The sequence below is a fragment of the Perca fluviatilis genome, chromosome 21 (genome assembly GCF_010015445.1).
Source record: "Perca fluviatilis chromosome 21, GENO_Pfluv_1.0, whole genome shotgun sequence".
Taxonomy (NCBI): domain Eukaryota; kingdom Metazoa; phylum Chordata; class Actinopteri; order Perciformes; family Percidae; genus Perca; species Perca fluviatilis.
This window is the reverse complement of record NC_053132.1, coordinates 5,634,041-5,650,728: the sequence shown is the minus strand read 5'-3', so window position 1 is coordinate 5,650,728 and position 16,688 is coordinate 5,634,041. Positions and strand designations below refer to the sequence as shown.

General features: G+C 39.7%; 1 protein-coding gene across 4 annotated transcripts in view; it reads right to left on the bottom strand.

The window, feature by feature from the left end:
* Positions 1-16,688, bottom strand: part of LOC120550763 (corticotropin-releasing factor receptor 1-like) — a 96,562-nt gene that overhangs the window by 37,168 nt on the left and 42,706 nt on the right. For all 4 annotated transcript variants that reach the window (XR_005637777.1, XM_039787563.1, XM_039787562.1 and 1 more), the window contains 2 exons: positions 14,948-15,033; positions 9,683-9,789 (listed from right to left, as the gene is read on the bottom strand). Coding sequence is in view for 3 of the 4 variants with exons in the window: in XM_039787563.1 (XP_039643497.1) it covers positions 9,683-9,789; positions 14,948-15,033 (193 nt within the window). In the remaining variant the exon portion in view is untranslated. The remainder of the gene's footprint in view (positions 1-9,682; positions 9,790-14,947; positions 15,034-16,688) is intronic.

The window sequence follows — 16,688 nt, the reverse complement described above, 5'->3', positions numbered from 1 at the left end:
TTTACTCCTTCCTTCCTTTGTTAGTTTTTATCAAGAACAGCATGATGACACCATCGATATTCTCATTGTGAGCAAACTGGGGATAAATATCCCAATTAAACATTTCAAACAAAGCCATTAAGAGTATTTAGCTATTCCTCCGCTGTGATATAACCTTTAATGTAGTCTGGGTAAAAACAGAAAACTAAGAAGATGAATATGAATAATGAAGAGATTTAGCCTCAAAGTAACATCTCCCATCACTCCCTATTGCCCCTCGCCCCTGATATAACATGAAGTAACATTTCATTCCCACTGTTTGCACTCGTTTGTGTCATGCCCCGAACGTCTGATGTTTTTTTTTTTATGCAGTAAATAAATCAACCTTAGGGTACAATTAAAAAATCTGCCTCAGAGTAAGCGGGTGAAAAATAGAAGCATGCAAGCGAACGGACAGAACAAACCGGCCTCGGTCACAGCGGTGACAGCACTGTGTGTTGTCACCGGCTGACGGCATTACCAGCCAGCGAAGGCCGCTTCCTCCTCTGCCAACCATGAAACACATTGTTTATTTTTAAGCACGCATCAATTCTTAATAGGTGTCACTTGCACTGGCTTTGTGCTGACGGAGCAGAGCAGGATTTTTTCAGGGACATTGTGCCGTTTGTACTTTATCAGCCATAGAGCTCTTAACCCTTGTAACGTGTTAGAAAGCTGCACAAATCTTTTGTGTTAGTGGGTCAAGTTTGAAAATACTCATTAAACAATCATCCAATATTGTTTTTCACCTTAAGTTATTATGGGTGTGTGGTGTGGTGGGGGCAAACTGAGTCAAATTTGATTCACAAAGCAACCCACAACTTATGCAACAGCCAATCTTCTCTGCCGGATCATATTTGACCCGTAACTCCACATATGCTACTTTTTTATTTATTTTTTATTTTTAGAGACATTTAAAATGTACTAAAATTGTGACAGCATCTTTTGTTGTGTTAGAATACCTTTCTAAGGTATATCAGTGTTTCCTCTATGTTGATTTTGTAGTGGCGGCCCACCGTGGCAAAGTTTCTGCCACCACGGTATCAGAAATAGGGCTGTATAAAAAAAATGTAGTCACGGTTGCCTTTTAAATCAGTGGTTCTCAAACTTTTTTCAATAATGTACCCCCCTTTGAAATATTTGTTAGCCACGTACCCCCTGACAAGTGCAAACATTTTTGGTAGAAAGAAAGGCTCTATAAAGAGGTACATTACAACTCTGCACCGTTAGTGTCCGATTTACTTAACAAGCTTGTAACTGAAACACACCTAAATGTTACTTCAAATGTTTAGAATCCATTACTACATTTATTTTATGATTTATGCATGACTGATATATTTGAAATTAACATTTCAAAAAGGAATCTCACGTACCCCCTGCAGTACTCCAAAGTACCCCTAGGGGTACACGGACCCCCATTTGAGAAACACTGTTTTAAATGATCCTGCCGACATAATGCACACCCCCTCCCCCCCGTCGGCTGCCGCTCACATTGCAATTTAACAACAAGTAGAACTATTGAGAGGTTATTGTTGGGTGGTGATGGTGCAGTGGATAGGACACATACCTATGGTGTGGGAGACATGGGTTCAATTCCCACACTGATACATCAACCAATGTGTCTCTGAGCAAGACACTTAACCTCTAGTTGATCTAGAGGTGTGCGACCTCTGACATATATATATATATATATATAGCAATTGTAAGTTGCTTTGGATAAAAGCATCAGCTAAATGACATGTAATATAATAATAATTGTTCGGACAGACCTGCCCCCACTGCTAAAAAAAAATCCTAAAGGAAACACTTTATGTTATGAAGCCAAAAAAATAAATAAAAAGTTCTCAAAACTTAAAAACGAGTCAAATTTGACCCTAAAGGCCGTTTTATGCTTCTGCGTGGAATCTACGGCGTACACCCGCAGACCCCTCTGCGTCTAAGCCGGACCCTACGCCGTAGCCTGACGTGTAACTCTTGAAAAACGTAACTATACACAAACCCCGACTCATTTCCTGGTTCTCCTTCTCCATAATCAACATGAAATCAAGGAGAGGGTTAACTTCTCCTGCTCCAGATCTCCCACCGTGGTCAGAAAGAACAGGGGAGACACTTTGGTTCTCTCGCTATGACTCTAGAATCGCTAATCACTCCGAAGCTAATCGCCGTCACTCTCTCACTTTCTCCATCGCTCTACCACACACTCCCCACACACACACACACACACACACACACACACACACACACACACACACACACACACACACACATGCCGGCCTCGACGCACACACCAGCGCATGTATAAACATCAGGTCACTTACGTAGGTTACAGCTAGAGCTCTGTGTGGAGCCATAAAACAAGCTTAACACAATATAAGGGTCAATAAAAATAGCTTAATTTTTCTTTTTTAAATTTTCACTTCAATGAAACATACTGTACATAAACTCACAAAAACATATCTCCACGTCCCTTCCCGGACCCACCCACTTACAAACTACGGGGTAGGTGATTAAAAAAAAAAACATTGATATTCTCGCTGGGAGCAAACTGGGGATAAACATCCAAATTAACCCTTTCAAACAAAGCCATTAAGAGTATTTAGCTATTCCTCCGTTGTGATATAACCTTTAATGTAGTCTGGGTAAAAACAGAAAACTAAGAAGATGAATATGAATAATAAAGAGATTTAGCCTCAAAGTAACATCTCCCATCACTCCCTATTGCCCCTTGCCCCTGATATAACATGAAGTAACATTTCAAGCCTTGTTCCAATAAAGAAAAGGGTTAATGGAACGTTTTACATACCTGAACTTAAAAACAAGTCAAATTGGACCCTACCACAATATATATATATATATAAAGGGTTAAAAATTCAATGAAACATACTGTACTCAACAGCCTCATTAACACAACAGCACGCATAGAAATGCTGCTGCAGTTTTAATTAATTATGATATCACATTTGAGTAAAAGAAAAGCAGCCTGAAGGGTATTAAAAAAATATAGAAAGTTATTTTTTATAAAGCATCAATTGTAGGTGTCACTTTGCACTGGCGTTGTGCTGGAGCAGCAGCACGAGCAGGATCTTTCCACTGACATTGTACCGTTTTTACTTTACTTTTTATCAACCCGCGGAGCTAAAGAAAAGAAAATAGCCTTTTAGAATATTTTTTCGAATTTCAGTTCAATGGAACAGTATAATGTTAGTAGTAGTAGTACTAAAATCCTTCTCAAAAGGAGGTAATTTAAAAAATAAAAAATAAAAACCCAGAAAGACAAGAGAGGCAATGTGGAAATGAAAACAGCCTCATTAACACAACAGCACGCATAGAAATGCAGCTGCAGTTTTGAATAATTACAATATAACATAAGAGTAAAAGAAGAGCAGCCTTAAGGGTAGCACAAAACATGTAAAGTTTTTTTTTTATTATTATTATTATAAAGCTTATTGTCCCACAAATAAGCAGCTAATTTCCCCCCACTATATCACAATGGTAGAGGACCTGCCATTAGTGAGGCAGCGACTGCCAGAAGCGGTTCTTTTTTCCCCCCCTCTTCAAACAGCCGTATTCATTAAGCTGTGTGACCTCACTTCTGTTGGCATCCCGCCGGTGGGGTCAGCCCGGCCGGATACTGTTAATTAAGAGGAAACACTCCTGCAGACAAGTCTTTGTCAGAGACAGAGGAATAAATAAAGAATACATTCGTTCGCATCCTTTGTCTCTGCTGTTTCTTACTATGGTATAAGCACTAACATACCTATATTTTATTTGACATTGTATTATATTACTATACAGGGTTTAACACTAAAGGGTAACTTTGTTTTTGTGTGTGACTGATGGGAACATGATGGAAAGGATCCCTACAGAGATGGACCTTTTTTAAACGAGTAGAAACCTCTTTGTTTAACCAGAAACAGCTGTGAGATCGTTTATCGCTCAACCCACCAGACTCAACCCACCAGACTCAGCCCACCAGACTCAACCCACCAGACTCAGCCCACCAGACTCAGCCCACCAGACTCAACCCACCAGACTCAACCCACCAGACTCAAACCACCAGACTCCACCGACCAGACTCAACCCACCAGACTCAACCCACCAGACTTTTAGCGTGTATAGAGCTAACACATTTTCAAATGTAAATCGGTAAACTATGTGTTTATTTCTACTTTCTACTATTTAAAACTAGAGTTGTGATTGTTGTAAACGTAGAAAGACGAAGCATAACGGCTTTTTATCATAGTTTTATTTTGTGTCTGTTGACTCTGAATGGAGCCTGGTGGGTTTAGCGAATGCAATTTCGCAGACGTTTTTATGTTTAACAGAAACTCCTTACAAATCCTTTCCATAATGTTGTCAGACACTTAGAATAATAATCTGAGCCTGTCAGTGGCAAAACGAGCACTTTAACTGGACGTAAATTGAAGGTGCGTAATTGCCCTTTAATATATATATATATATATATTATATAGTATATTGTAGCTCGCTTTGCTGATGTGGTGTATTTTGTAGTGGGATTAATAATTGATTAATAATTAATTACAAGCCAACTGGCCTTCTTTTCAACATCTTGGGGGCCCCATTGATAACACTTTCCAGATGTTTCCAGAGAGGTGTCCTCTGAAAGTAGAGTAAAGTTAATCTGGATCATCATGCATATAGATAGTTCAGATATAACTTAAATACAAGTTATATAGAATGGTCAGATAATAATACACTTCACTGACTGCCGACTGCAGCCATTTTGCTTAATACTGGACCAATGTCAAAGATTGTTGTTCCCATCAGTCACTTAGACACAACAACATAGGAAAATAGGGGATCAGGGTCTAGGTTGAAAAAAAAATGAAATTCCCCTTCAAGCTAATAGTTCAACATTTTAATAAATACAATTACTTTCTTTCTTGCAGATTGTTTAATGTAAAATTTTAAACCATTTTCATGTATGTGTGCCAAGAATTCAGCTAGAGCCTGGAGACAGTTAGCTTAGCTTAGAATAAAGACTGGAAGCAAGTGGAAACAAGCTAGTCTGGCACATAGCTCCCCCATAAAACAAAATAACCCTTTTACATTTCTGTTTGTGTACGGATTAAACAAACAAGATATAGCATGTAATTATTGAGCTTTAGAGGTGTTGGTAGGTGCATTTTTAACTTTGAGAGAGCAAAGTTAGCCATTTCCCCCCTGTATTCAGTCCTAATGCTAGTTAAGTTAAGCCAAATTTTCCAGGCTCAGGTCCATGCTTAACGCATGAGACAGAGTGATATCAGTCTTCTTATTTAACTCTTAGCAAGATAGCATATAAGTGCATTTTGCATAATGTCAAGCTATTCTTTCAAAAGGGATAGTTTGGATGTTTTGAAGTGGGGTTGTACTGTTTGCATGCCCCCAGGAAGTGCACTGCTCTTTGAATCAAATTGAACATACCGAACGGTGTAATTGGAACCCCCGGACTGTCACATGATGCCCTCTGGCCCAAAAAGACTTATCAGTGTCTGTCAGTGTCCACCTATCAGTGGATACATTTTTTTGAGCGTCACAACTATCAAAATTTTGATCCATTCGGTCTGATTACATTTGGAAAGTCTAGAAGAGCCGCACTATTTAATCATTTAATCCCCTTTCGGTGTATCCAGTTCTTATAATACATCCGTGGTTGTGTGAGCTACTTCTCCATAGTCAGTGTGTTAGCTACAGTACATGGCAGTCCAGGTTGAAAAAAAACAAAGTTCAACCAGGTCAGGGAAGGGGAAACAAATTCTACTTGCCTGTAGTCAATTTTACTGGCCCCTATTTATTAGTGGGTATCAAATATCAACAAGGCTCAAGCAAATTTTATATTTGATCTTTATGCACAATGTATCAACACTGTGCCATAGATGAGTTAAAGTTCATACTGAAAGTGGAGGCTGTTATTAAAAAAAACAACTAATCTAATTGCAAATATTAACTTACCGGAGAGACAGTGGCTTCTATGTGTATTTGTTTGACCGTGTACATGTTTAGTTACCCTCCTTTCTACTATGTTATAGAGTTTGAGTTGGAACATTTGTATTTTCTTGTTTCTAAACCTACAATAACTGCAATTGAGAGATGTTTTATGCAAACAATAATCATGAATATTATGTATATTATATCCATTATAAGATAAGATAAGATAAGAGGAGACTTTATTGATGCCCGAGGGGGAAACTCTCAGTGATAGGCTAAAAAGGTCAGAAAGCAGACGAGGAACTATTTAAATGAAATGAATAAAACATAAAATAAGAGATTAAAGAAAATAAAGAAATGTGACATTAAAGAAAACTAAATACCATGCATTAAATGTTAAATATATTTAAATACCAAAAGAAGAGGAGAGCATGTCTGCCAGCCGTGAGGTGTGAACTATAGTGTATACAAGTATATACGTTTAAGTACATTATGCCGGTGCTGTCCGGTCTCAGACTCAAATCCAGACTCGAGACATGTCTCTATTGTCTTGTCTCGGACTCGTTGGTATTTGCACTCAGACTCTGCCATTGGACTCGCCAAATATTCTAGTTCTAGTATTCTAGTTTACTCTAGCTCACCCAGTAAGAGCGTGCGCCCCATAGATATAGTATCTATGGTGCACCCCATGTAGGCTGAGTCCTTTGCAGCGGCCCGGGTTTGAGTCCGACCTGCGGCCCTTTGCTCGTGCCATCCCCCATCTCTCTCTCCCACCTTTCCTGTCTATCCACTGTCACTATCAAATAAAGGGAAAAGCCCCAAAAATGAATCTTAAAAAAACCCAAACCATAGATATAGTGTGTTTGTTCGGAAAACGAGGATTGGTTTAATTAAAAATTTAATTAACTTTCTTTAATTTTTTTATTTTATTTAAATTTATTTAAATTTATTTAATTTTGTTACTACTCTCTCAATCTGTTTCCTTACCTGTGAGCCTGTGTCTGGGATGCTACAGTAAAGTCTTTATAAATTATATGTTGAATGTATGAAAAAGGGCATTTTTGAGTATTTTTTCAGTCCCTGTAAGATATTTATGATGAGTCATTCTGCACTGCCCCCTCCCTCCCATCATATGAAACCAGCTTCGTTAGCTTGAGTGCGGTGCTAGCTGCTGCAGCGATATCAAAGGGTCAGAGGTGTATGTGTGTGAATATCCGCTGGCAAAAAAACCTTGTTTACATTCCTAAAAGAGGTTGGCTGCGGTCTAATTTATTAATGTCTTCATCTTCCTGGTCTAACATGGGCGAGGGAGGGTGGGGGCGAAGTTAAACAGCTCGCCCTCATGCTCGCTAAATCAGATCCCTGAACCATTTAATTAATTTCCTTTTCAAAGTTATTCCCCTGGATGGAGCTGCAAAGTGAGGAGATAACTCCAGCTTTTATTTTCATGCATATTAAGTTTTAGGTGACTGACATATTGAGGACTTGAAGGCTTGGATGGGAATCCTAAACAAACTTTTCTGGTTGAGTCATCGGAACAAAAAAAGTCGTGTTATCTTGCTGCTGTTGTTTTGTGTTTGCTTTGTTCAAACTTCAGTTACACTTTACTTGAAGGTATCTACATAAGAGTGACATGACACTGTCATGAACGTGTCATTGACATTATAAACAAGTCATAAACGTTTATGAAACAATGCTCTTTTAGTAAGTGTCATTCGGTTTTTGTCATGACAAGTTAGGATTAGGGTTAGGGTTCACGTGTTAAGACTGTGTCATGTCACTCTTATTATCTCTCACTCTTAGATACCTTCAAGTAAAGTGTAACCAAACTTCTCTCTTCTCTGGTAGGCGTAACTTAACACGAGAACAGTTTCCTCCTGCAGGACATCACTCTGATGACCAGTTAAATGTGCAATATGTCATTTTCTGCTGCTAGGGGTCTTTCAATCAAAACAATGACAAAGGACAGAGCAATGCTGTCAATGCAGTCAGCTTCTCTGTAGTCTCGCATTGCCAGACCTTCCTCCACAGCGCTGCAGAGGAACTAGTCCACGCAACCCGGGATGGGAGAAGAACGTGCTCTGGTTTATTGGCATTTCTTTAAACCAATCACAATCGTCATGGGCGGACGGAGCCACGGTGCCGCTGCTAAATAGTCTCTGGAAGGAACTTGTTTTGGTGGAACAGGTGTACGTTCAAAGGTTGTTTTAGTTGTGCAACAGAAACCTCAGATTGGACAGATAGTCTAGCTAGCTGTCTGGATTTACCCTGCAGAGATCTGAGGAGCAGTTAACCATAGTCCTCACAAATCCACCGGAGGTTAGAACGCCAACACAGAGACAGAGGAAGGTACCGGGGGGGGGGGGATAGTCTTAATTAGCTTTGTAGCAACTCATTTGGCAATGGCTTGAATGTAACAGAAGTTTATTAATATAAAAAATAAGTTACGCACTAAAGCTTTAATAAAGTGTTTTTCCGACGCTGTCTGTCTCTTCAGCTCTTCGGCAGAAGCTGCTAACGTTTGATTTCTGACAACTTAGGATTCAGATGTTCGGGAGGTTTTTTCCTGGAGCTGAATTATCCCCAGAGGTCTCCACTTGGCCTCATCTTCAAAACAAACGCACCCAGTGATTAAAACCAACAAAAACACTTGACTAAAGCAGTTTCACCTTAAAAATTTGTTCTGCGCTGTTTGGCTCGTAGACGGAGGGGCTGCGAGCCGCTCTGCCAGCAATTAAATGCAGATAGAAATTCACTTCATTTCCATAATAATGAATTCAATCAAACGCACAAAAAACTGGTTATTCAGAAACCTAATGGCCGTAACATAAAGCTAAAATATTGTTACTATTAATCCAGGAGAGTCCTGTGTTTATATGTTGAATCATTAAAAGAAAACCTTGAAATCCGAACTCACTGTGCCATTTCTATTCTGTTTCACTGTCTGTCACCCTGCAGAAGCGAAAAATGCTCCAACTGTCATTTCAGTGTTTTTTTTTTTAGCCCTCAAAAATCTCTCTCTCCTCTCTGCTGTAATCCTTTCCCCTCTCTGTATCCAGTTCCACAACACTGAACAGGAGTAGCAACCTTTCTCTCCATCACACCGGCAGCGGCAACCTTCCATTAAATGCTTCTCGAACTCATTAAAAAGTGAAGGTGGGTAATGAATAGCGAACTCCTTCACTAGCCCTGATGCCATTTTTAGATGGCCAACACTTGCCCTCCCTCCCCCTCCCTGCCAGAGCAGCACAAACATGGCTTGTGCATAAAACGCTGTCCTGTAGACCTTCTGTTTGTTATGTCTCTCGGTGGCCTTTCATGCTTTTCTCACCCCTCCCTCTCGAGAATCGATAACAGCCCCGGGTGTCGAGGGTGCTAAGACCTTTCTGACGTTAACGCTCGGTTTATTCCGGTTTGTCAGAGAAACCCATTCCACCTCCACCGGTTGTCCCAGCAGGCCTTCACAAGCCTGTTCTGTTTTTTTCTTCTGAGATGGGACTATTATTCCCATTTGTGGGGAAATGTGCCCTAGTTTGGTTTTTTTTGCAGGCGTCTAAACCCCTTTACATCTGCGGGATTGAGATATGGAAGGTTTCATCCCATGACCAAACGGTTTTTGAATAAGAACGAGAGGCGCTTTGAACGAGGGATCTCGAGAATAGTGACGTCTCTGTCACATCAAGGATGTCTTTAGGATTATCAGCGGACTGGCAGCAGTGGGACCAACACTTACCTCAAACACAAGAAGAGGAAGAAGGCTACCAGCAGGGCCACCATGGAGATGCAGTGACCCAGGAAGTTTATGATCACAGCTATTTGGTAGTGCATCTTGCCTTTTTTCTGCAGGGAGGGAGAGAGAGAGAGAGAGAGAGAGAAACACAGGATGAGTCTTGTGGGATATTTCTGATTTACCGAAACAATATTCAGGATAAGAAAAGAGACTTCAAAGACAAAAAAATCCTCTTTGGTCTGTTTTTTTTTCTCCCTTTTTTTAAAGCAGACTTCAGCTGTCGGTTTGAACAGAGGCTGTCATGGTTGTAGTTTTTGCTGCTTCATTGTGTTAAATGTTTCCCTGTTTCCTGGTTTACCGTCTCATGTGTTCTGTTATCTGTGTTCTGTTATGTACGTTTCATGCTTAGTTTCCGGTTTTATTTTGTTGTCTCTCCGTTTTATTTTGTTGTCTCTCCGTTTCGCCTCTGTCCTGTCTTGTTTTACTTCCTGCCTTGTGGGATATTTCTGATTTACCGAAACAATGTTCACGATAAGAAAAGAGACTTCAAAGGCAAAAAAAAAAAAATCCTCTTTGGTACGTTTTTTTTCTTTTTTTAAAGCAGACTTCTGCTGTGGATTTTCTTTCTTTCTTTTTTTTCATTTATTATACAAGAAAGTTAAAAGTAACATTAAGTTACAATATAAACGGGCCTGACTCAGTTTAAAAACTGGTTTCCAGCAGGTTCCTGTTTTGCAGAAACATAAAACACAACTTACAGTACATAAGAACAGAAACATTTGTACAGGACATCTGCATGGACTAGACAGATACAGACAGCTAAAACAGGCGGGTTCAGAAACTTTTAAAATTAAAAAATTAGTAAAAATGTGTTAAGACTCATAATAGAAGCTCTGGTTTTGAAAGTTCATCAGGGTTTTCCCAGACTAGCCGAGTGGCACATATATATATATCCATAGTATTGGAAGGGGGATTTCGTTCTTGCATGTTTTGTTTTGTTATGCATGATGAAAAAACATCCCCCCCTCTCCTTTTTTTTTTTTTTTTAAGATTATTTTTTTTGGGGCTTTTCCAGCCTTTAATTTTCGACAGGACAGCTCAATTCAATTAAAATTTATTTCAAGTGCAATATCACCATAAGACATGGTCTCCAAACACTGTACAACAGGGAATTCAGTAAAAAATTAAGATTAAAATACAAAATACATCCCAAATCATTGCGGGTATATACACACACATAAAAACAAATTAAAAAGTGGTACAAGGGTAAAAACAGAAGATAGAGGAAGTCATTGTAATGGCCCAAAGTTAAAAGTGGTGATAGAGCTGATGATAAGAAAAGGCACGGTGTTTTTTGACCCTAGGAATTTCTAAAAGATTGGTACCCAGGGAGCGAAGCTAGGTGAGAGAGGGGGAAAGACATGCAGGAAATTTGTCCCAGGTCAGAATCTAACCCTGGACCTCTATTTCGAGGCATAAACCCTTTCAGTACATGTGCGCCTGCTCTACCACTGAGCCAACTGAGCCCTCTCCTTATTTTTATTTTTTTACAAATCGCACCCTGAAGCCACCTACCTATCACCCTACCAATCACTCTTGGTGCCAATCCGATTTCAAGGAGGCCCGTGCCACCCCTGGTTTAGAAAACATGAACAGTGGGATGCTGGTGAGCGTGCACACAGTCACATATCCACTAACCACATGGACCACTTCTGGTCCTGCTGCTGCAGCTGAAGCTTTAACACAGAACACAGACACATCTTCCTCTGAATCGCTGCCTAAGACCACTGTCGGACTCCGATATCCATTGTGATCGGATTTCTTCTACACTGCCGACAGTAATCTGTGCTGTTAGCGGATTTATGTAACTTGCTGGTGTCTAGGCTGAGATTAAATGTGGACATGTTTAATCCCGGCCCCTCCCACCCTGAAAAACGATTTTCCCCATTCACTTTATTTTGGTGCAGCAGCTCAAATCTAGTCTATAGTGGACAAATGACACTGAGTCTTTCCCTTCCGATGCATGAAATGTACATGGCTTTGGTGATATATACAGGGACAGATATTCATGGGACTGGTCTAATGAAAAACAAGTCCTCATACCTAAACGAGAAAATAGATTCTTTGTCACTGCTCTCCGAAAAGACTCACATGACGGCTACAAAACGAGTCATATGAGCAAGTTCTTTGGCAACTAGATGTTCTTGGTTGGGGTTAGGGGAAAGATTATAGTTGTTTAATGCTTTGTGATAGATTAATCCTGCAATGTGTCTCTCAGAATGTGCAACAACGTAAAGATGTAAGTCTATTTTGCTCAAAACAAGAACCGTGTCTACTTTGCAACAAAGAACACAACAGGAGCGAGAAAAATAAAGATGTGATTTCTTGTGATTCTTTTATGTAGATTTAAAACTTTGGATCTTCTGGCTTTACCAAGGTATCATTCTCTAACTGATTTGTTGTTGTAGAGAAGAATAATTTCCTTTACATAAATAAAGACATTTGCACCATAAATTGTTGCATTAGAATTCACCAAAATGTAGGAAATAATGTGTTTGATGCTCAAAATTTTATGGGGGAGGACCCCCAGACCCCACCATTATTATGTGCCCCCCCCCCCCAACGTTAAAACAAAACCTACGACCTTGATCATTGCTATAATCATGCCTGTTTCGTATGTGATTTAAAGCATGACAAACACCCACTTTAAGAAGCAGGATAAGAAATGTAAGAGGAGCTGAGAATTACTGGAATAGTTGGGTCTTTGTAAATTATAGAGTGTGGTCTAGACCTACTCCATCTGTAAAGTGTTTTGAGATAACTCTTGTTATGAATGGATACTATAAATAAAATTGTGCATTCAGAGCTTCTTTGGATTGGGCCTTGTTGTATAACATTTTTAAAGCAACAGCTTCTGGCTGCCGGTGCGGTTGACTTGTTTGCTGTCCTCTCTCACATCTCGAGTCCGAGTCGAGTCCGAAGTCTTTTGAGGACGAGTCTCAAGTCAAGTCTGAAGTCACTGTGTGTGCAACTTAAGTGCGACTCGAGTCCAAGTCTCAAACTCAAGTCCCCGTCTCTGTCACTGGGTGTAAGTATACTGTACTAGTGCCCTTTTTGTCGTCTGGCTTAATGTTGCGTTTTGTGAAATGTTGTACTCAACCACAGTCCGCATTTTGGAAAGCTAATTTGAGCATATGTCTAATTTAGACAAATCACGTGGGTATTTTCATCCTAGTTGTTGCGAATGTTTATTTTCCCAGTAAAAAACTGTGCTGTGCTGCAGTAAAATGCTTTTTTTTTTTTCATCAAACAAGGGATGAAGATTTGGTCCTCCATCTTTTCCAGCGGAGTCACGCTACAAAAGGATTATTTCAAGGGTAGTACGAAATGAGGGATGATTACAATAATAAGTGACTACACATTAAAGGATTACTCATTCAATATACATACATAAAGCATGTGTGCAGTAATATAGACCTGAAAGGAAATGTGATTCAGTCCTTTAACAGACACCGCAGGACTGGCTAACACATCAGCACATAAATCAGCAAACAGGAAGGTTCTTTAAAGTGAATAGCAGAGCCCGGAGAGGAGGGGGTGGACGACAAGAAGATAATATAAGACCCACCCACCACTAGCCTCAGGTCTCCGTGTGTGAAAATGTGTGGGCCACGAGTCAAACTAAAACCTGACTCACTCTTTGCCCAAAAGACACTTATCGTATATTTGAGGAAATAGTACAGAGTCCCAAAAGGAAAGAGAGGATTTTGTTTTTCCTCAAACAAACTTTCCAATAAGCATTTGAGCCACACAATGGGACCACTAAATATCCGGTTCAATAAAAGCTGAACTTTAAAGAGAAGCTACTTTAACTCCCCCCCCCCCCCGCCCACTGCTTTTTCACTCACACCGCCACCTGGTGATTTATTACACGGCCACGACAAATCTAACACACATTTTCAAAAAAGGTCAGACAGCCTATATCCATCTTCCGCAGGCATCGATTGGACATCAGACTCAGAGAGACTCTCTAAAAAACACCAAATGAAGGGTCTCATTCCACAGCATGCTCACAGATCTATACAGCATACATGACTACTACTGGGCTGCATCTGGTGACCTAATTGACAGGTTAGCATGCCCTCACAAGTTTGACTAAATCCTTGAAAGAATAATAATAATAATAATAATAATAATAATAATAATAATAATAATAATAATAATAGGGTTAGAGTTAGAACAATCTAGAATAACACCGGCTTCATCCTTTAAATGCAGGTCAAGAATACAGAGAACACTTTTTTAAAATCGGGAAAGGAGAACATACCACAGAGCTTATTGAACCCAGGACAGAGTTACAGTGCTCTCGGAAACTCAGCTCTCTAATATTCAGTTTCAGTTTCAGCAGATTGTCAGGTTCAGGCAAAAACAAACAAATCGTTATCAGATCTTTCCGTCGTGTAATTTTATATTTTACATACAATACTTCAAATGTCTACTTGTCACAGCCCGATTAAGGTCAGCGTGTTCTGTCTGGAAGCTTTGTCCTCCGTTCAATCACACAATTAAAATGAGCGCTCATCACCGCCACATCTGCACATCCACAGTACACCGTCCAGGTGGAGGCTAAGAGCATGCCAAAAAAAACAACAACAACTAAACAACAAAACATCAACATGTGAAAGGATAAAAATGTGGAGCACAGCAGGACCTTAACAGCAGCAGCAGCAGCGTACGGTTGCTTTCAACCGACTGCGTTTTCTTGCTCTCATCGCCAGAGGACAGCGCTGCTTAGAACAATCACCGTTGTGGCTGCCATTTCTTTAGAAGAATTAACAAAATGAAACCCTTTCTGTTTTCGTGCATTCAAAAGAGAAATAGCCGCGGGTTAATTAGCAGATTTCAGGCTCCCACCTACATAAAAAAACCCTGCCAAGATGGCATCAAAGCTGCGGCGCCTATTTCATGCAAAACACCCATTGTTCTTTTGAAGCCTTCAAGAAATACTCTCTGGCATTTCATCGTCCATGCATGGGATTTTCTTTTGACTGCCGTGTCCCCTTTATGGCTGCAGGCTCTGAGCAACCGAAGCCTGAATCCATATTTACTATAAATAATCCTCGAGCAAAACCTGCCACACTCATCTTCCAATGCTAACTTTGTCTTTGAGGTTTGCTTTTGATTATGTTTCACGCTTCGTGGGTCTTTGCGTAAAGCTTCGTTAATCGGGATACACGCACACAAACAGCACACGCTGTGACCTCTCACCTCCTCGTGAAGTATGGCCTTACACATGGAGTAGTTCCCCTTCAGCGCCCACGTCCCGTTGGCGAGACATTTCCTATAAACGTTATCTGGACAGAGAGCAAGAGAAGAAAAAAAGGACAGAAAGGATTTGGTTAGAAATGATTTTATTTCCCCATATTTCCCTTATTTTTCAAAGTAACTAATTACACTTGTTTGTTTTTAGCCTTGCACCCCTGGAAATGTACAAGATGTGAGGTCCTGCTCGATTCGCAGTGGCAGTGTAACCTTTTCTGCTTTTGAGACTAATAGGGAGAGATATCATTAGTGATAGTCTTACAAGCTGTGAGTTTTCACACGTTTGCTGTCAGGACAGTCTACCACCCTCGGCCTTAGCATTGTTATCGTTCTGTACATTTAGACCCCCGCTTTTTTAACACCAACGACCTGTGCTAAACCTAAAGGTTTTTCTAACATTTTACACAAAGCACGTTATGCTCGTATCACGCTGTTCACAACAGATGTGGGGAAAAGTAAGAAGTTATTGGAAGTTATTCACATACGTGGGCAATTATTGACAATTTTGCTGCAAGCTGTGACACAATTAAAATTAAAATTTCAATCTATATCTCTAAATCAACAGAGAGACTCAGACTGGAGCCCAGACTTTCTATTCTATTTAAAAAAAAAAAAAACACAATTTCTGCATATGGCTGGATAATGAAAACCGAGTAGTAGGGGGTCGGCATGAAGGCTCGGACAAATTATGACTAAAATTATATTTTTCCATGCAGGCTCGCTCCATCACAGCACACATGTCTTGCCTCAATCACAGGACAGAATTGAAATAATCTGTAACAAATTTCACATTTGTCGTTTCACATTTATTATTTCTGAAGAGGAAGGAAATGAAACGGGACACAGCGGAGCTGAAGTAGGCAATCTAAAGTTGAAAGAAGAGATGTCGGAAATATTTTGAAGATGAGGTTTATTTTTTACATCAGCAGCTGTCTGCAGGTGAGGCTGCTGGATCGTACAGCCTGAAAACGTGATATTTAGTTAATGTAAATGATAAGCACGGATGAAATTAAGTTAGTTGTAGTGCCCGCTATACAGTCTAATAATGACAGGTTAAAATGACAGGTTAAATTATGTGTATATACAGTACAGGCCAAAAGTTTGGACACACCTTCTATTCAATGCGTTTCCTTTTTATTTTCATGACTATTTACATTGTAGATTCTCACTGAAGGCATCAAAACTATGAATGAACACATATGGAATTATGTACTTAACAAAAAAGTGTGAAATAACTGAAAACATGTCTTATATTTTAGATTCTTCAAAGTAGCCACCCTTTGCTTTTTTATTAATAAGGGAAATAATTCCACTAATTATCCCTGACAAAGCACACCTGTGAAGGTAAAACCATTTCAGGTGACTACCTCATGAAGCTCATTGAGAGAACACCAAGGGTTTGCAGAGTTATCAAAAAAAGCAAAGGTTGGCTACTTTGAAGAATCTAAAATATAAGACATGTTTTCAGTTATTTCACACTTTTTTGTTAAGTACATAATTCCATATGTGTTCATTCATAGTTTTGATGCCTTCAGTGAGAATCTACAATGTAAATAGTCATGAAAATAAAGAAACACATTGAATGAGAAGGTGTGTCCAAACTTTTGGCCTGTACTGTATATATATAAACATATAAGAATCCGAGCAGGTTTTGAAGGATTGTTCCAACTTTAGAAAAAGCTTCCTG